The sequence below is a fragment of the Lissotriton vulgaris genome, chromosome 5, assembly GCF_964263255.1.
Source record: "Lissotriton vulgaris chromosome 5, aLisVul1.2, whole genome shotgun sequence".
In the NCBI taxonomy this organism is placed as follows: Eukaryota; Metazoa; Chordata; class Amphibia; order Caudata; family Salamandridae; genus Lissotriton; species Lissotriton vulgaris.
In genome coordinates, this window is record NC_141693.1 from 1,920,212,610 (window position 1) to 1,920,233,535 (window position 20,926).

A 20,926-nucleotide genomic window follows, 5' to 3' on the forward strand; every position below is an offset into this window, starting at 1 on the left:
CAGACTAAACTACCAAGCCAATTTTTCACCAGAAAGGAGACAAGCTACCGGGGACCGGTTTCTGGCATTTCAGCCGTCTTCGGCCCGGCTTGCTTGAATCCTGATGGTGCAGTGAGAAAGGGACTCATGTCTGAGTATACCCTGCCACACCTATAGTGGCCAAAAACAATTCAGAAAAGGGGGTGGTGATGAACAGAGTGTCTGAATTAAGCAGACCACTCTTACCAGGTCCAAAGATCAGGGCTTGATCCATCAACGTTATTTATCTCACTGCACCATCCCAGCTCAGAACCTGGCTATATGCAAATCAGTCTGTCCCTGGCCCAGTGCATCATGGGAACAGGGCAGACTAAACTACCAAGCCAAATCTTCACCAGAAAGGAGACAAGCTACCGGGGACCGGTTTCTGGCATTTCAGCCGTCTTCGGCCCGGCTTGCTTGAATCCTGATGGTGCAGTGAGAAAGGGACTCATGTCTGAGTATACCCTGCCACACCTATAGTGGCCAAAAACAATTCAGAAAAGGGGGTGGTGATGAACAGAGTGTCTGAATTAAGCAGACCACTCTTACCAGGTCCAAAGATCAGGGCTTGATCCATCAACGTTATTTATCTCACTGCACCAGCCCAGCTCAGAACCTGGCTATATGCAAATCAGTCTGTCCCTGGCCCAGTGCATCATGGGAACAGGGCAGACTAAACTACCAAGCCAATTCTTCACCAGAAAGGAGACAAGCTACCGGGGACCGGTTTCTGGCATTTCAGCCGTCTTCGGCCCGGCTTGCTTGAATCCTGATGGTGCAGTGAGAAAGGGACTCATGTCTGAGTATACCCTGCCACACCTATAGTGGCCAAAAACGATTCAGAAAAGGGGGTGGTGATGAACAGAGTGTCTGAAAAGTAGGCAGGAGAAAACCCTTTAAGAAAATAGTGCTAGCAGGCTATAAGTAAAACGTACCGAGTAACAACACGTGAAATAGGAGGTGTACTCATGGGAGGCTACTAGAAGTGAAAAGACTGTACTAAAGAAGGACTACTCAGCCTATTGACCAATGAAAAGCCACAATTTACAAAGGACCGTAACAGTAGCCAATTACAAAGATGAGCTGAAAGTGGGCAGAGCTTCTTGCCCATTTCTTGTATACGGCATGTCTCGAAGAGACAGCGCAAGCGTTGCCTAGGCGAGACCTAAAAGTGAAGAAACTGAGAACCAAACGCTTTTGGCAATAGCCAAGAACTTCTTCCATCAAAAAATAAATATTGTTCATGGTATTTGAACTGTATCCCCATGCTGTGTCAAAAGTAACAACTTTTTGTGATTCATAAATCTGCTCCAAAAAGTGCTAATACGTGGTTTGTTTGTTGTAAAACTTCTGACTTCACTAAAACATTTCTTTTGTTTTTTAAATAAGTAGGCCTGACAGGACCTCGAGTTTGTTATTACAGTAGCAGACTATATCTGCGCTGAAAACCTACTACTTCCTAGAGCGGTAGGCATTGGAAGATAGACATAACTTTCTTTGGATAGTAATGTGCTTATCCAATTGAAGTGCACATTAAAGACCCCTCAGACCGTGTCTGGTACACACAGACTACTCCAGGGCCAGAGAGAGCACTGAGATTCGTAGTAGAAACCCTAACACAGGGTAGCAGTGACATTGTGCAGAGTATGCTACACCTTGGTGTGGATAAAGGATGCAGTGAGAGTGAGGACAGTATGCTTAGGAGGCTTATGGATCATTCACAGCATTGCTCTCTCATCCACAGCTGTAATAATGCGAAGGCCCAGAAATCTCTCGAAGATGCAGCCATGGAGCGGACTCAGAAGAGCATTGGAGAAAATTCCTCCTTGCAGGATAAACTCTTGGAATTAAAAGGTAAACTAACATTAGATTGTGAGACAAAGACCAGATAAAGGGACAATTGTTCATGGTGGAGAAACCTGTGCACTGCAACAACCTTCCTGCAAAGAAGACTCCAAACAAAAGCAAATGTGATTGCAAGTGCTGTCCTTGTTCTGTGTCTTTTGGGTAGGAGGAGAGTGTAAACAAATCTGATTGTGTTCAGAAGTGATGGAGAGTGAGAGAAGAAAAAGGTGTGAGAATGACAACAGCAGGAATGGGGGAGCAGTGGTGGCAGTCAGTAGTAGCAGTGAAAGTATGATGGGAAAAGTGCATTGCGAGACTGCACTGCTTCTAATAACAAGGGTATCCATGAGAGGTCACTACATTTTAAATGCAGATCTTTCATGTGCTGGGCGCTATAGAGGCTGCAGGGATGTCAATAAATGTGTTTAGTTTGTATTTGAGGAATCTTCTGAATCAGAAACTGCTGCTGAGGCATCTTTGGGAGAGTTCTTCATATCTTTCTTTGGAAGGGACGTCTTTTGAATGTGGTCACCTGGATGGGTCAGTGTCACCTGAGAATATTTAATGAATTCCTAAATTAATATAGGTCTGTAGAGCGATTCAGGAAGGACATTTTCCTTACATAAATGTTTTAATAGGTTTGCCTATGCATGGAATTTACCATATAAAACCTTTTTTTTATTTTTTATAAAAAGACACTTTCAGATGTATAAGTGCAGGTTGCCTGAAGATAACAGAATCCATTTAAAAGTAAAGGAGGACTTGTGGGTAAGATGGCCACCAACAGGAGTGTGCGAGACAGACCTCTTTGATCATCTGGAGACCCAGACCCACCTCGGCCGCTCAAAGAGCAACTCATGAAGCCACATGACAGAATGTAGATTCCGTTGGAGAAGCCAATGTGGAAGCAAAACACGTGGCAAACTACGGAATATTCTGATCTGCAGCCGCACAGGAGAAACAAGATGGCTGTGCAGTAAATCTGTTTCACAGTGCAAGGCTTTTAAGAAAAAAGACACAGAGAAGAGTGGAGCTGATTGAGGTACAGGTGCCATCATTGCCACAAGTAGGAAAACTAAGTGAGAATTACTGAAAAGCTGGGGGCAGGCAGACAATGCTGGAGTAATTTTGCAAGCGGCTGACCACAGAGCAAGGTCTTGCCCATGAAAGGAGAGGCATACAACAGTGAAAAAGAGCATTAATGCCCCACAATGGGGATGACTTGGGACCCCAGAGTGCCATATGCTGAGCTGGCACCCAGTTAGGACATAGTAAAACTTGAAAGGGGCACTTACAAACAGGTCTATGGTGCATTTAGGAGGAAACCCTGAAGCTTATACCTAGTCTGAAAGTGTGGCTGGCAAGTGCACAACAATTGTCTGTATGGTCAGAGAGCCTGAATAAGGTACAGCTAGGCCCGGGTGGAAAATGTCATTCTGCTTGTGGAATTGGTGGAATATTGTGGCTTCACATAGCTCTTTTAACACAGAGTTCCAGCCACATTCTGCCAAACGCTGTGTGGCAATATTTATTCTCTCTGCGACGCTCTAGTGGCGAGCGAGATTTGCCATCCTCTGCTGTGATTTCTGGTCGCTAGGAGGTCGGACCTCTGGCGAGATTTTCTAACGCGGGTGGTTGTGAGCAGTTGCCGTCAGAGGGCTGCGTCCCAAATAGATTTTCTAATCGAGCGGCAGCAAAATTAACTTGAGTGGATGCACGTTTTTGCTCACCATGTGGTACCATTGGGTTTTCAGCACAGATCGCACTACCAGCGCTAAATCGCAGCACATTGTCAGAACTCTACGAAATCTTGCAGAGTTTTTATATAACTCCGCAGTGGGAAATTCCGCGAGTTCCGGCCACCTCTAGATCTAGCATGATGGCAAGACTGGGAAATTTAGCAAGATACAGAGTAGCTCTGGGTCACGAAGAGACAAACTGTCGATTAACTATGTGCCTGGCATAAAGAGAATGTTGGATATAAACACATATTTAGAACGTGACAAAGGTCAAAAGGGTACTTTCTATGTGTGAAAAAATACCCATCCGTTCTCGACCGGAACCCCCCTTGTCATCATCTGGGATCCTTCACACCAAGAAGTGTAGATGTTACAACCATTTCAAAAAAGAATTTTCTTTGATTTGAACAATGTGTGTGTCCCAGTGAATTGGAAAGTATATGGGCGTGCGGTGACAACTGTTAAGCAGTGCGTGAATTAGAGTGAAAAAAATAAGGAATAAAGTGCCAGAAAAGACTAAAATTGGAGAGAAAAGAGGAAAAATTGTTTTAATTGGTACTTGTCTACTTCCAAACCAATAAAAACCAGTGCGATATAGTAGTTTAAACAAATAGCTACTATGTGTATTAACAGGTCAACATGTTTCTGCAGACTAATAGACCCTAGTAGGTGTCCGCTGCTTTCATCAGGACCAGATGTCGCTACTGCTCATAAAAGTGGTGAATGAAAAAAATGGTGTATAAAAGATATCACCTGGGTATCCCAGGTGTAGTCATTCTCCTTGCTGGTAGTCCGCAAATCAGGAATAGCAGAATGATCAAAGTCAGGTACATAGAAAAACAAACAGAGTACAAACAAGACATACATTAGCATTTGGATAAGAGTTTCTCTTTATTTCAACCAAATGTGGGATTTAGAACTCTTTTGTGCATCCCCAGTGTCAACTACATGTACACTAATACCTCATTCGGGTACATATCTCAAGCTTACCTAATTGGCAGGAGAGAAAAGCTCCACCTCACTTGGCTGAGGCGCAGGTAAAATAGTTTGATTGAATAGAAACAGGACAACCCAATAGTCCCCAAGGAACTGGGTAACTTAAATTAAATAGAAGAAGGCTCCTTGAGGAATTATTTGTTAATATCTCAATAATTTTCTATTAAGTCTTATATAAGTACTTTACTTAAGAAGAAAACATAAGAAGCATGGTATCTTTCAAAATTTTTATATTGTTTAGAAAATGATCCCTTTGTTTTTTACACAAGATTCTAGAAGTACAAGTAATAGGCAACATAAACAACACTACAATTTCCTATATATTTCCTGTAGTGTGGTACACCGTTGGTACAGTATGTAATATACAAATATATACATAGAGTGCTCCTGTACATGTAGTCAGCTAATCCATCGATTTACTATATACAAATCCTTGTTTGGACAGGTATGAACCAAACGGTGTATATGCGTCATATACATTGAGAAAATTATTGAGATATTAACAAATAATTCCTCAAATTGCAGGTAAAATAGAGCACCGCTCTAGTAAGGAAAATACAAAAAAGAGAAAGTTACACGGACATGTCGGTTAGAGACCGACTTCACAAACCCACTCATTCAGGGTGAATACCCCTCCGGGTAAATGTTACGTCACCGCATTGGGCACATATATGTCTTAACTACCCTTATCATCTTTAGCCTTATTGAACGAAACAATTTTTTGCCCTCAAAATGGTCACATACATTCTGAAAATGGAGCAGAGATCTCTTTTATGGCGACAGAACTTGTAACCTTATGGCCCATGGACCACGATACTCTCGTTATCACTATGGCCATACCATACACTCGGTGGAAACCACCATGATCTGATTGCCCAACACTGCAGAACCACATAGTCAGCGTGCCCAGTCTTGCCAAGAGCGTAAAAGCAAACTGCATGCCAACACAATATTATGGCCGTGCTTACAACCACGTGTCTCTTTTAATGCTTCAAACTTGTTGTTGTTGTTAGTGCAAGCAAAATATCCTGGGTTTGCAACAGGAAACACGCCTCGTGCCTCGCCTCTCGCACCCTGTACCAAGCTGTATACAGACTGAAAAATGGTGCTAGCTAGTTAAGGGCAAACACACACAATCAATCATTTACAGAGAGCCCTAGCTTTGTTCTTCGCATGGCGTGGATCTTATCTAAGTTAACATGCCTCGCCCCTTGCGCTTTCTATACCGCTCTATCCATGCTGCAAAATGGTGTTCGCGTCCTATAGCTTCACTTACCTGACCGTCAGTACTCCGGGCGTCTCTCTGGGCCGTCTCAGGAAGGTACCTGGTCTGCTTGCAGGTGCGTATTTAGTCCCGAAGCCGGCGGCAGATGATGACGTCATGAGTGTCAATCGCGTGCTAAGCCCCGGGCATCGTGGGGATTGTAGTTTGAAAGTGATCTACGCTGCTCTCAAGCGTAGTCTCTTTACGTAAATCATATTTTACAAGCACGCCACTGCAAGCGGGGCAGCGACCGCCATATCACCAACAATTAACGTGAGGGCAAGTGTGATAATTGAAACCAGATAGCGCTGCTGCTCACTCGTGCATGTGTTGGCCTCCAGTCCACCTTGCGGGAGCAAGCAGCGGCGGCACAATAGCCATATGTTTGCACTTAGCACACGCGCCGCGGCTCACTCCCGCAAGGTGGATGCCAGCACAACCACGAGTGTGGAGAAAAGAGCAAGCCGATGGCTAAAGGCCCTCCTAGAGCAGCGCATGCACGCTGCCTAGGCGAGACATAAAAAATGAAGGGACTTGGGAAATTGACCACTTCTTCCAACAACAGAAACATCTGCAAATGGCCAGTGATATGGCAATGAAATAAGCCGACCCCTGACAAACAAGTACTTAAAGGCATTTTTCTTGAGTTGAAGCAAGAGCTGAAGCAGTAATTTTTTAGCCAATTTAAACACGTTGGAAGCAGACCTCAGCTAAGATCTTAACAAGGTAAATATGGACCCGCAAGCAGTCGATCAACATTTGGAAAATGCAGCTGGTTGACTAAAAGCAGCTTCCGTAGGTCTACACACAACAGTTGCAGATCTAGAAACGCAATTGAAGTTCCTCCTCAATATATGTTCAGGTATAATGTCAGGGCAAAAAATGTCAAAGAAGATCAACAACGGATCGACATATACAAATGAGGAAATATTTCAAGCTATCCTGAAAGTGGGAGCAAAATCTGAATAGGAATTTCTACAGAAGGTTAGCAGACAATCCAAGGACTGTAACACAAAGCACAGGGATATATTAGCCAACTGGAAGACATATGCATCAAAGAAAAACTTCTTTAAGACAGTCAACAGCAACCACGGTGCCTTTGCAAGGCCAGTCAAATTGTTCTCTTTCATGATCTATTTCAAATAACTTTACAGTGGAAATGAGAGATGAGGTCAGTGACACTGGACCTATCACAGAAAACAATACGTTATAGATTGCTGCACCCATTTGGGCTACATTCCCTATGGCAGGACAAAGACTCTACAATGAGTAGGTGAATGAGCCCCAACATTGTCCAGGAATATGTTTATAGAAATATTTGAATATAGCACTCTTAAATTTGTATCCATTAATTGGCCAGTAAACCAGAACGAGTCTGGATAGAGGTAGTGAGATGTTGGAGAGGGTAAAGAGATGTGAGTCAGAGTGAAATGCAGACTTTCTTTGCTTAAAACTGTCCATAATTCCATTTGAGATACTGCCCATTTAAAGACACCATATACCCTGCATTACTTCTCTTTTAAATTGAATATGTGCTTTATAACAAATACCCTGTTTTGTAAAAACAGGTTTTTTTTTATTTTTGGGGGGGGGGGAAGGGGTTAGACAACTGGATAAACACTGATAAGCACGGATTTATTAATGAATGGTAAATACTGAGAAAGCACCACTGAAATCCACAAAAAATTAACAAATAAAAAAAAAAGGAGACCAGGACAGCCTCTGTATTTCTTAATCCTGCTGAAGAGTCAGTCTGGCCGAGGCATTTGTTTCAGTTTCCGGAACCTACAATGGAATCAGCAACTGTCAGGCCAGTTTGTCTTCTGGCTTTCCCACCTCCTATCCCCAACCTACTTACCATGAAATGAGGAATTGCCAGAAGGCTCATCTAACATTCCCTCCATTTGCCTCAGTTTGGCAGTTGATATCACCAGTCTCGCCTCCATGTGTTATGTACCCCTATTGTTGGAACCTAGCATTAAGAACCTCCTTTTATAAAATAGAGGACCCTGTCCACCATAACGGTATATTTCGCATTGATTCACCTCGACTCTTTGATGGAATGTGAATCATTTCCAGAGATCAGCTAACTGTATTCGCCTTAAACCCTGCCTGGGCAGAATCTGTCACTATGCAGACAGGCCTGGGGAAAAATGTTAAGTGACTAGAGTGGTCTTGTATCAGGCTTGTGGAAATAGTAGAGATTGGCTTGCAACTCTGTAGTGATCATCCTACCATCCACAGTGGACACCTTTAGAGGACCCTGGCAGTGCTGGATTTTGCAGAATGGACAAACCATAACACAATCCCAAATCAACCATAACACAATACAAACCCAATACTAACCATAACACACTCCTAATTTCAAGTACAAGGCAAGATCTCAAGGAAATAAATGTCTTAAAAGACCTAGTTTCCCCAAGTTCAGGTGAGGTAATTATGGAATATGATATAAATATGATGTGGGAACCAGAGTGAGACAGCGGGGTGTAGGGCAAAGCACGGCTGGAGCAGTATCCAAAGGATTAAAAGCAAGATTCAGGGAGTTAGGCCAGGAGGATATGTGGCAAACACTTTACCCAGAAGATAGGGATTATTCGTTTCACTCCCACATTCATAAGTCATGCCTTCATATAGAAACCTTGTTCCTGTCCCACAGGGATGTGGAATTTTTAAAAAAATGTACTTGTCCAAGGGACAGCATCCTACAGAAATCCACTTGCCCTGCAAAGTAACCAACTTGCCCAGCCTATTGCTTAATTCAATTAGATGAGCTTCCAAAGAAAGTGCCTATTATTTGTAGTGGAGACTATGGCACTATTAACTTTACACTGTGACGCGTTTGACTTTTGATTGGGTAAAACAGTATCTGTTATACAATTACTTGATGTGTATGTACTGGAAAAAAAAACGATATTACATATACATTTTGCACTAGGTATTGGCAAATAAAATACAGTAACAAACCTTGTAGACCCAAGCTGATCTCCACAAAACAGCTGGGATCCAGCCCTAAGTCAGAGATGGACATAAATGTCATTCTTCAGTATGCCTCAACCAGAGCTATGTTTTCTTCAGTAGAGGAAAGGATAGTTTTTCTAATTCATCAGTGACGGACAGGAGTCAGAATTCCTTTCTTCTTAGGAGACAGTTCTGCATATTTCAGTCAAATTAACATCCAAGGATCATCTCACATGGTGTGAAATATTTTCATGTGGGTGAGTGTGACATTGCAACACATAATAGTAATAAAGTGAACTCTTGGGCCTGGGCCCACGGTTGAGCAAGCCGCTAGGGAGGAAGGCTCAGGTTTATGCCTAAGGTACGGCAGTCTTACTAGCAGTCACAAAGACAGGCAGTGTACCATTAAACTTGGCGAGGAGTCAGTAGGCTCTTGAACAAAGCCCAATTTGTATTACAGATTCACAAAAAGGATTTCCAAGTCTTCCCATAGGAAACAGCTGATGGAAAGTCTTGGAAGGCTGCAGTAGATTCCAGAACCATTTACCTTACCTGTGTTAGCTAAGTAAAACGTACACACTAACAGGTTGTGCAGCAATGAAAGTCCGAAATGACTAAACCCATGCAAGTAGCTAGTATCGGGGCCAAGGATGTAAAAATCCTTCTCTTGTGAATTTTGTCAGTCCTGGCAGGATTGTAATATCCCATTATACAAACTACAAGGAATCTAGTCTATGAAAATGCATTGGTATGCTCGTGATGAACAGCAGACTAAATCTCGTTATAACTATGGACAACGTATTAGAAGAAACGACAGCGCTTTCAAAACAGCTGTGGTTTCAGTTGTGAGGTTTCACCAGCAATACTTGCCAAAGTGCAGTGGCATAAATTCTGCAGCAAATTTAACACAAAAATTCCACATGAGGGAGAGCTGCAAAATTAGTGTGCATGGACTACTCAATGTCATTTTTAGTGAGCTCCTAGCAGGAGTGGCCTGCATTTACCACAACCTATATTCTCCAGTGAGGGTAGTGTGCCCGGTAAGAAAATACAGATCACTTTCTCCAGGTCTAGTGTAACCTCGTCAGACATAAGACAGAGAACAATAAACATGTTTTCCTGATCTACTTTCAAAGGAATCAAACAGGGATCATGTCTGCAGGGTGATCTGACCCAAAGACCACTTGCTTACCTGCAGGCTAACAAGAAATTGACCCAGGGTCTGGCATTTCTAGAATCAGATACACTATGGTTTAGGCAGGAGCCCAGGAAGAAGAATGAAGAAGGTGGCTGGTCGAAGAAATCTCTAAGCAAAAAAGCTTAAACGATCCTGTGTCCTCAAAACACCCCTCATCTGTTGAGTGGAAGGTGATTGAGAGGATGCTGGGGCATGTTGTGGGCCTGGATTTGGGGTTGGGAAAGGAGAGACCAGCCATACATGGGCTTGTGAATCGGTTTTACATTGAGCTTTGCTTGTCAGTAGACTGGGTAACTCAGAAAGAATTTTGATACCTTATTGTATATGTAAGACACCACCAGCAGCTTTAAGAAATAATGGTGTGTTGGAGGGTAGGAAGTTAATATGGGGAGAAGTAGAGATGGGGAGATTGGGAGTTTTAGGGCATTTACAGGAAAGGAAATGACACAGGAAGGTATCTGGGTTGGAGGTAACGGTATTTGCCACTTATAGTAGTCCTCATACTTGTATGAGGAGGTTACACCAGCTCCCAACATCCAAAAAGTGACTGCATCCTCAGCTTTTCAAACTGTGGCAGTGTCTTCCCGAGGACAGCAGCTAAAGAACAAGTACAAGAGACCACAGATTTTGTTGTAGAGCCTGTGCACTAAAGTAGGGAGGGTAAATGCAAGCAATTGGGTTCTGCCAGTAAATCATATGATCCAGGCACGCCTTGACACACAATCATGTGACACTCATGTCATTAAATGTATGACAAAACCAAAGACACTTGAAGACATTCACATCACAATTAGTGAAGAGAGGCAGTTTTGAGGGGTTCTATAGATGGGTAAGGGAATACATGGAGAGCCACGGGAAGCTAATCAGGACTGAGGGGTTACACAGGAAGCCAGGGATGTCTTGATGGAGTTACACCGGCAGCCTGTGCTAGAGTAAGATTTATAAAGCGAGCCAGTAGTGGCCCAAGGATTCTCAGCTAGAAATGCCTTCAGTGTCCCTGAGAAGCCGTTGATGGCTTTGTGGTTACATGGGGTGTTAGGCAGGTGGCCGGAGAAGAGTGAGGGATAATTGAGAGGTTAGCCATAGAGTTAGAGAAAGGAGGGGCGTTTAACAGGGAACTACAAAATAGCAGTAGGCTTTAGATAAGAAGAAAGAGCAGAGTTGGAAGTTGAAGTCCTGAAGGCATGGTGAAAGGGTTACACTAGGAACTAGAGATAGGAGAAGGATTGGGGTTGATGGTGTGCAAGAGACTGGAAAGATGTGGATAGAGATGGTTCAAGAATTTGCTATGATGCATGAGTAGATAGGTGTGTTAGACGTGAATAGATATAGTGGAGGTGTTGGGTAGGGCACGGGCTATTTTTGGTGCATTAATTGTTTTTTGTTTTTTTTACCAAAGCTGGTAGCCTCTGCAAAGAACGTTACGTAAATGCATCCATTTTGTTTTCTGGCTACTATCTTACTGAATTCCTGTACTGAGCATTGAAATGTTGGCTCTTCCTTTATCAATGGTCTTCAAACTTTAAAATAAAAAAAAAACGGGCCCCAAGAGTTTTTGACTATTATTCTAATACATTTGCAATGTTTAAATATTTCTATATGTCTAACATTTGAATATTGCAGTTAAGATATACTATCCTTTTTAAAAAAGCAGTCAAATACACGATTGCCATACATTCTGTTCTGGTTAGCCAGGCCTTAATAAAGTGTAAAAGTATTCACAGTGTGATTATCAGTAGTGGTGGGAAAGGGGGGGTTTAAGGAATATATAGAGTCCCTTCCCTTTTGACATCTACTACGAGCCAATATATAAATGACAAAAGGTGTTCGTGATGGGCCATTACCGAGTAGCTTAAGGATATTCATTTTTTCAACTTGAAACAAAGCACTTTTATCAGCATGAGCCTGGCACCCCCAGTTTGAAGACCTCTGTACTAGATTTCAATTATTTTAACAGGACCTTCTACTTGTATTTACCTAATTTGTGTGCTAAATGTTTTAAGCACAATAGCTTCAGTGCTGTCTGTCTGGGGGTTAAAGCCTGTGTGCTCTGTGGTGATTTTTTAAGGTCAACCCTAGTGCAAGGTGTAGGTGTTAGAGCACATTAAAAGCACTGGGAAGAGAAGCCAAGTCAAAGGACAGACTGTTAGACATACGGAAGTGTTTACAGCCTGATAGCTAGACACTTCCAAGCCTTAGTGATGTGAAAGAACACCTAGGCCTCTTTAATATACCCACTACAAGCAAGAGACTGAGTTGAATACTTCAGTCCCATCATGTTCCTTCCACAACTAAAGCAAATTCTCCAGCGCCATTTTAAAGAAACTCCTTTTTATGTGCTGCTTTAACGCATTGTTGGGCATTTTACAGTGCGCCATTTGGGGTATGTCTGAGATATACTTAATGCTAAGGTGTTTGCCCTCTGAATGCACACAATACATCATGTTTCTTAAGATGTATCCTTGCTGCCAGATTAGCAATCAAACGAGGGAACTCCTTTTCTAATGCTGCCCACTTAACTACAATGTGTGATCTTGGGCAAATGTTTTATTCTACTGGGGCTCTTCCTTTACCTGTCAAAACTGCTTGCACTTGGCGAATGCCTTTGTGTTATGCTAAACAGCTTGGCATTTACATAAGTGTACGTAGCTACTTGAGAACACAACACCACCATTTTTAAATCATTATTTAAATGGTTTTCTTACTGAGACCTAAAGTTTTCCAGCCTATGTCCCTGTGAGGATTGGGAGGCGCCTATATTGACAGCAGCTGTTTGTTGCTGTCCTGCCTCTGCAAAGGTATGCTCTGCACCGCACTGAAACTCCTACAAAAGCCCCTCAATGTGTTCAATATATGGCATTAATGGAAAATTTACTATCGGAAAACTGTCTACAGGCAAACTTTCAAAAGTATGCACTGTCTTTTCATGTTTTCTTTAGCATACCTTTTGTTTATAGATGCTGCTAGAGTGAAGTACTGCCGAACAAATCGTTTTCACAAAGCACCTGATTTTCTACTTATTACAGTAACTAAATAAAATGCAGGCAAGCAGGAAGCACAAGAGGGTAATGGGAAGCAATAGCGTTTGCCTCCAACATCAGCTCAGATGTGACGGTCACGGAAAGTAAAAGATAACGGAAATGCCCACTATGAGCAGACTTGTGTGGACTCCAAGAGGCCCAGGGAGGAAAATGCCAGAGATATGCCCGCCTGGCAGACTTTGATGATTCGACAAGGCCCAGAGGGCGCAAGGGCAAGAGACAAGGCCCAAGGAAATGCACGAGGAGGAGCAAAGCAAAGGTAATCGGGCAAGAAACCGAAGAGCAGAACTGAAAGGACCTCCATTCCTCTCCTCCCCTGCTTTCCTTTCTTTGGCAGTCCGGTGCGAGCTGTGCTATCCTGCTCCATGACGTGTGATTTATAGTCTGCAAAAAAAAGCCGCTCGATTTTGCATTTCAACAATCTTAATTCCACAACGGCAGTCGCGAGCCCATACAAATAGTTACTACAGTCAGGCTTTCAGCGAAAAATAGGCCTTTAATCATTTTAGTTATTGAAGGCATCTGCTTCGGATTTCTTGATTAGCTGTCAGCCGGTGAAAGTAGCAGTTCTGTCCCTATTTGAACTAATATCAAGCCTGCTTGTCCTTTGGACAAAAAAGACATTTGAACCTCTTGCCCTGGTAATAAATCTAGATGTTTCGGGCGATACAAATTCCTCATCCCTGTGTCCCAAGACTTCACCAAACGTATCCCAATTTATCATTTCAGACCACGCTCCGACAGCGATCGCGTGGAAGGGCATTTGGAAGTTTGATATAGGGTTATTTAGAGACCTGGTGTTCAAGGTAGTGATGGCTGTAGGTGGGGATTCCAAATTTCTTTAAGGTAAATAAAGTTGAGAACACACTAAGGTCAATCAGCAGGATGAACTCAAATCTACAGTTAGGGGAAGGACAATAATTATGTTGGACCAGGCTGCTAGGTAGAGTATGTTAGCCCTCAATAAGCTTAATTCAGAGATTAGGGTATTAGAGATGGTAGATAAATAGGCACCGTCACATCGGCCCCACCTGCAAATTCAGAGATTAGGGTATTAGAGATGGTAGATAAATAGGCACAAAAATCACATCGGCCCAACCCGCAAACTAGTGTCAGACATAAATGTAGCATCCCCTGGCACCCATCCTCAGAACACTTGCTGGACCTGAAGAAGATTTGCTTAAGCCTGTTGACTTGCCTCACTGAGGATTTTCAACTTCCATTTACAAGACTAAGACTGAAGGTAAAAACCTCTGACAGGCTCGATCTTGGTTCCTGTATCCATCTTGCGCTTGCGCTAAGTTGTGGTTTGCCTCAACTCGCACCTAAGTGCCAGTCTACTGTAACCAGTTGACCGCAGTTGATGTGTAACGATTTTTGGTGCCATTTTTAATTCAAGCTTTAAAAATTCATTTCTCTTGTTCCCTTTCTTGGATATTTGGCTTTTTGGTGACCTCTTTAGGTCAGGTTAAGACAGTGCTTGCGCTGTTAGGCGATCTGTTGTCTGTACTTTGTGGGGTCTGACTCCTCCCACTCTTTGGATTGGCTTTGGCTTGTTTCATTTATAAATCGTAGCCTGCAAATGGTTGGTGCATGTCCCACCTTCTCTTGCAAGTTTAACTTCTATAGAGTATTGCCTCGGGAATGAGCAAGTACGCGCACGCTGCTTGTGTGCCTTTATTTTATTTTTATTTAGTCTAGATGATGTATACTTTTTCAGTTGGATGGCGAGGCAGGTACTTGGAGGTGGGATTCTAATAATATATAAACTGGGGGATGCTGAGGAGGGTTTACTCTTTGCTTACATGTGTGTGGGGCTTAACTGAGCTTGGTAACTGAATGGTTGTTTTATAGGAACATCATTGGTCAAAATTAAAAACCGGAATGTGTAAAGAGCTAATTCTTGATGTTGTATTTCTTTTCTGTTCATTGCATTACCTCCACATGTTCCACATTCTACTTTGTAAACCTTCGGCGTCCGCACCTTCAGACATGTTTATGTTTGAAGGTGCATCGCTCGAGGTCCTGTTCTCTCTTGAAGTTAACAACTGTTGAATCCTCATTCGGCAGTTGTACTTCATTGAGAGCAGCAGCACTCCTGTGAAATGCTGTGAAAGGAATAAATCTTCTTTTGCAAACGTAACCACTTTGTCGTCCTGATATTTGGATTAAGCCTGAAATACCCACTTTACATCTGGCGACGAGCGGGCCGGCATTTCACCATTTTGAAGGGATTTCCGTCCTTGGATCTTTTTGGGACCACATCTGCATCACAAATCCTTTACAAGTTTGTTGCTACCGCCTCAAAATCTTCACTTCTTCTCTACTGTGCAGTTTGCTGCTTCCCGGAACAAAATACGACCTTTACTTTCATTTTCGCAGAATTTTGAAGGTTTTGGTCCGTTTCTGCAAGGGGAGCCAGTCGCATGATTACAAGTACAAGAACGTGATGATGTAATCACGCAACATTAGCCGCCATCTTGAAGGTAGTAACAACGCGGATGACAACAAATCTTGTTCTGCTTCCAGCTAACAAGTGACGTCATCACGTTGCCATGTTTCGGCAGCCATCTTGAATTTCAATTTCACCTCAAAAACTATTGTTTCAAAACATAAACGAAAAACCAGCTGTGCATCTCCATCGTTCTCTGCGGTATGTAATTTAACAAATGATAATAATTTAAAGCACCAGAGGAAGTTATTTTTATACAAAGCACTTTCCTGTGACATTTTAAAACCACATTATTTCATGCTTGGAAGTGCCTTTCAAATTTACCTAAATTTCAAGTGACTTATTTAAAATTCTGCATTATTAATCAAAATAGCATCAAATCAACAAATTGTAAATCTAAATCACTTTCTTCCTGTTAATGGTAAAACAAATGAATCTCGGAAAATATGGTTTTGCAGCTTTGAAAGCTACTTGATTGCTATTGATGCTGAAGAATACTCACCTAAACGTAAATTGGCTATTTTATACAGTCATTCAGGAAGTGCTGGTTGTCAAGTTTTTGATAACCTACCAAACTCTATTCCTCCTCTTGGTAATGGTGATGGTTGGAACGTTGATACAGCTGCTCTGCAGAGACTTAATAAGAAGTTTTTGGAACAACCAAATATAATGTTAGAACGTTTTAATTTCATGAAACGCAAACAAGATCCAAACGAGACTGTCAGGAATTTATTTCAGCACTAAATAATTTAGCAGCGGTTTGCAATTTTGGTGCTTCACTTGACATGTCCATCAGGGATCAGTTTGTTTATAGTTGTTTTCATAAAAAAATTCAAAAGCATATTCTCAGTTGTAGATATCCTACCTTATCTAAAGTCATAGACATGGCAAAGAGTATTGAAAGGAGCATCATTTCTTCAAGATGCATTTCTAATGAAAATACTTCACCTATCAATTTGATATAAAATGACTCTACAACTTACGCTATTGTATCAAAAACAATTTTTCGAAAAGTTTTCAGAGAAAAGCAAACACAGTTTGTTATTATAGATGTGAATCAAAGACACATCTTGGAAATAGTCCTATTTGTTTTGCTCTTGGAAAATTTTTTACAAATGTAACAAGATGGGTCATTTGAATTCTGTTTGCAGGAACAAACGTTTTATTCAAGTTAGTTCAATATCCTCACAGGAACATCAACATCCTGATGTTAGCGTTGCTTCCCTTGATGTTTCTTCTATAGATTAATCATTACGGAGTCTCAACATTAACACAGTGGAGTTAATTCCCCAAAATAATACAGAAAAGGTTATTTTGTCAGTTGATTCCGGTGAGGATTTGACTAACTATGACCGCGCCAAAGATCCCACAAGTGAAGTTTTAATAGGTGACAAGTTACTTGACATGATGGCAGACTCTGGTGCCCCTGTGACTATTATCTCTGATATCATTTATGGAAAATATTGGTCTTCTTCGGTACCCCTTATAAAGTTAGACATAGATATGCTTGGTTTCTTTTTTACTAATATCACTTGTCTTGGTAAATGTATCAATACCAAAGTGTATGTTGCTATAAAGAGTAAGAACATCATTGGTTGGCAAGATCTTGCAAAGATGGCCTTAAAATGAGTTCCTGAGAATCCTGTTCAACTCAATGATGTCGAAATCTCATCTATTTCTGAGAATTTTGAGTTCATTAATAATGACATAATTTCACAATTTCCTGAAGTCTTTAGTACAAAAATAGGAAAAATCAAAAAATTTGAGCATTTAATCAAACTCAAACCAGATGTAAATGTAAATGTAGTATACTTGTAAAGTGCACAGCTGCCCCAGCAACGGGGCGTCCCAGCGCTGTATAACGCTGTGGAACCCTTCCTGGCTCTCCCTGTGAGATGCCCCTCCTGGGCACCCCCAAGGTGAAGCCAGGCATCCCAGTGTTGTTGGGGGCGTTGTGGAGATTAAGCAAGCTATTGCCCAGAGTTGCAGCGTGGGACCCATGATTAGAGTAGGCGCCTAGGTGAGAATTATCGAGTCCGCAGACATTGAGCCCAAGACCCTGCCGCGTCGGGAATTGAACCCTGGTCCTGGGCCTGATCTCTGCTTCAAAGTCTGCCGCTTCTAACCAGTGAGCCACACTTCTCCACGTAGTACCTGTCACACATAACCTCCGATCTACATCATTAAGTGTCAGAGAAGATCTCAAAACTCTATTAGACAAAATGATTTTTTGAAGGTATATTTGAACCTACAGATTCATCCCAATGGGTTAGTCCCTTTGTGATCGTAAGAAAAAAGGATTCTAGTATCCGTCTCTGTGCTGATCTTCGCTCTTTAAATCAAAATCTACTTATTGATTGTCATCCTCTTCCCAAGATACAGGACTTACTCACAGGTATTAATGGTTCAACATATTTAACCCTGCTTGATCTTCGCAGTGCATACCATCAAATTCCCCTGTATTCCCAATCTACTGAGTTTACCACTTTCATTACCACTTTCATTACTCCTTTTGGAGCCTTTAAATATTTAATATTACCATTTGGTCTGGCCTCTGCGGCCAGTGTTTTTCAAAGATGTATGGATTGTTTGTTAGCAGATATCAACTCTGTTCAAGCTTATCAAGATGACGTTTTAATTTTTTCATGGAATAAAAATGAACGCATACATACTTTAAAAGAAGTTCTCACACGTTTCAAAGATGCAGGTATCACCTTGGGCAGTGATAAATGTACATTTTTCAAGACAGAAGTTGACTATTTAGGTCACTCTATTTCCTCATCTGGTATCAAACCCAAATTCTCACTTACCCTGGCCATCTCCAATGCTAAAATTCCCAAGGATAAAGACACTCTAAAATCATTTTTAGGAATGACTGAGTATTACTCAAGATATCATTCAAGGTTATTCTCAAATTGTTCAACCTTTACACAATCTATTAAACATTTTTTTAACGTTTGTGTGGTCCTCAGAACTTGATATTTCATTTAATCTTATCAAGAAAGTAATTATTGAAGCTCCTGCTTTGTCTTCTTTTACCCCTGGTGTTCAATCCACCATTTCAGTTGATGTTAGTAAATTAGGTTTAGGTGCAGTGCCTTGCCAGTGGTTTGGTGTTAAAGAACATACCATAGGATTTGCCTCCAGGTCTCTTTCTAGTGCTGAGATGAATTACAGTACTATAGAGAGAGATGCCCTTGCATGTTCTTTGGCTGTGGAGAAATGTAAAAGTTTTATATGAGGTTCTCATTTCATTTTGTTACGTGACCACAAACCCCTCTTACATCTCCTTAATGGTAATGACACTGGCAAGGCTTCGGCAAGATTAGTACGCATCCTTTCCAGATTACATGAATACAATTTTACAATTCAACATATTGCGGGTGAATGCAATGTCAGAGCAGATTGTCTTTCTAGGCTACCGTTAAAGGACAATCTTTCGGACTCAAATTTTGATGAAATAGAATGTGTTGTTGCTTTCATTGATGACTCAGAAAGCACATCTCTCACTCTTTCAGAATCAGATTGGCTGCAAGCATATCATGATGATCACATTCTTGAAGCAGTAAAAACCATGGTAATTTCTGGTCGGCCCAAAGAGCGTTCTCTTTCCGCTCCATTAAAGTCATTTGCTCAAGTGTCAGATGATCTTTCAATTGTAAAAAATTTCAATATGCGTGGTGATCAATGTGTTCCTCCTGCATCTCTTCGCATCAAACTTTTTCAAAGTGCACATGAAGGACATTTAGGGATAGGATCCACTTCAAGAAAATTAAAGGAACATTTTTGTCACACATTGGATTGACACGTTTGATACCTGTTTACTCTCTGATAAGCATTGGAGAACCAGCAGACTTCCACTTCATTCTGTGCCTATACCTGAGGAAGCCTGGTTTAAACTTGCAATCGACTTTGCTGGTCCATTTGACCTTCTTTCTAATGACAAACGTTACATCATTGCCCTTATTTACTATCATTCCAAGTGGGTTGATTTTGATTTTTGCAACTCTCCCAGTACCATCGCAGTCATTAATTTTCTTAGCAGAGTTTTCCAATCAGAAGGATCACCCAAAGAAATTGTCTTCGACAATGGCTCACATTTTATGTTCCTCATCTATGCAAGACTTTTTTAATGCACATGATATTAGGCACCTCAGATTTGCTATATATTCTCCTTCGTCAAATGGACTAATTCAAAGAATGAACAGATTTTTGAAAGAAGGCGTACACTCAGCTCTAGCTTGCAATCTTCCTGTCGAACCGTTTTTAAGGAAGAACATTTGGTCAGATCTTGTCACCCCTCATTCTACTGCAGGTATCTCTCCTTTCAGATTACTCAAGACAAGAGACCAAAATGGTAACATTTGCCCTAATTGGATTAAACTACTAAAGAAAAATGATAATTCATGTTTAGCTTGTGAAGACAAAACTGTTTTCAAGAAAAATTTTATTACAAAATAGAATGTACAGCAGAAACATTTTAATTCCGCTTATTCTTCTGGTATTGTGATTTTCAAATTGGAGATTGGGTTTTGATCAAAAATCCCTTCAAAGTCAAGAAAGGTGACTCGAAATTTTCTTTGCCAACTCAGGTTATCAAGATATCTAAAGGTTCGATTATCTTAGATAAAAAGGGGTGGTGGAATAAGAGCGCTATTGTCAAGATTTTGCCTGAACAAGCCAATAGGATTCTTGCTTGCAAGTATTCACCAGGAAATGATGATGACTGTTCACATTTTCCCCTAGGTACTTTATCTGACAATTCTTCTGTTTCTAACCAACCAATTTCCATGTTTCAAGCTGACAACAACTCTCACACTTCTCCTGCTACCACAGTTTCAGAATCACATAGATCCTCACGTAATTGTTCAATTCCTATAAGTTTTAAAGATTTTTATATGTCTTAATGTTTTATTTCTTTCAGGGCTTCTTTTGCATTTTATGGAAAGGGAGATGATGTAAAGAGCTAATTCTTGATGTTGTATTTCTTTTTTGTTCATTGCATTACCTCAACATGTTCTACATTCTACTTTGTAAACCTTCGGCGTGTGCACCTTCATATATGTTTATGTTTGAAGGTGCATCGCTCGAGGTCCTGTTCTCTCTTAAAGTTAACAATTGTTGAATCCTCATTCAGCAGTTGTACTTCATCGAGAGCAGCAGCACTCCTGTGAAATGTTGTGAAAGGAATAAATCTTCTTTTGGAAACGTACCTACTTTGTCGTCCTGATTCCTGGATTAAGCCTGACATACCCACTTTATAGAGCGCTATGTCAAAATTGCATGACTATATTTTTAAAGTCCATTTTTAGATCGAAAAAATATGAGGTCTGTTGGCTGCAATTGGTAGCAACAGTTGATAAAATGTATGAAAATTGCCTTGTTTCCAGTAGCCATTATGGGCACCAA

The 20,926-nt window shown here is 41.3% G+C and overlaps 1 protein-coding gene across 2 annotated transcripts in view; it reads left to right on the plus strand.

The window, feature by feature from the left end:
* The window catches only part of LOC147717724 (E3 ubiquitin-protein ligase TRIM39-like), a 357,009-nt gene that overhangs the window by 177,005 nt on the left and 159,078 nt on the right, over positions 1-20,926 (plus strand). Inside the window, exon 5 of one of the 2 annotated variants that reach the window (XM_086924505.1) lies at positions 1,766-1,875. In XM_086924505.1, coding sequence (XP_086780631.1) covers positions 1,766-1,875 — 110 coding nt within the window. Of the gene's footprint in view, positions 1-1,745; positions 1,876-20,926 lie in introns of both variants that reach the window. The other variant, XM_086924506.1, reaches the window with a different exon arrangement.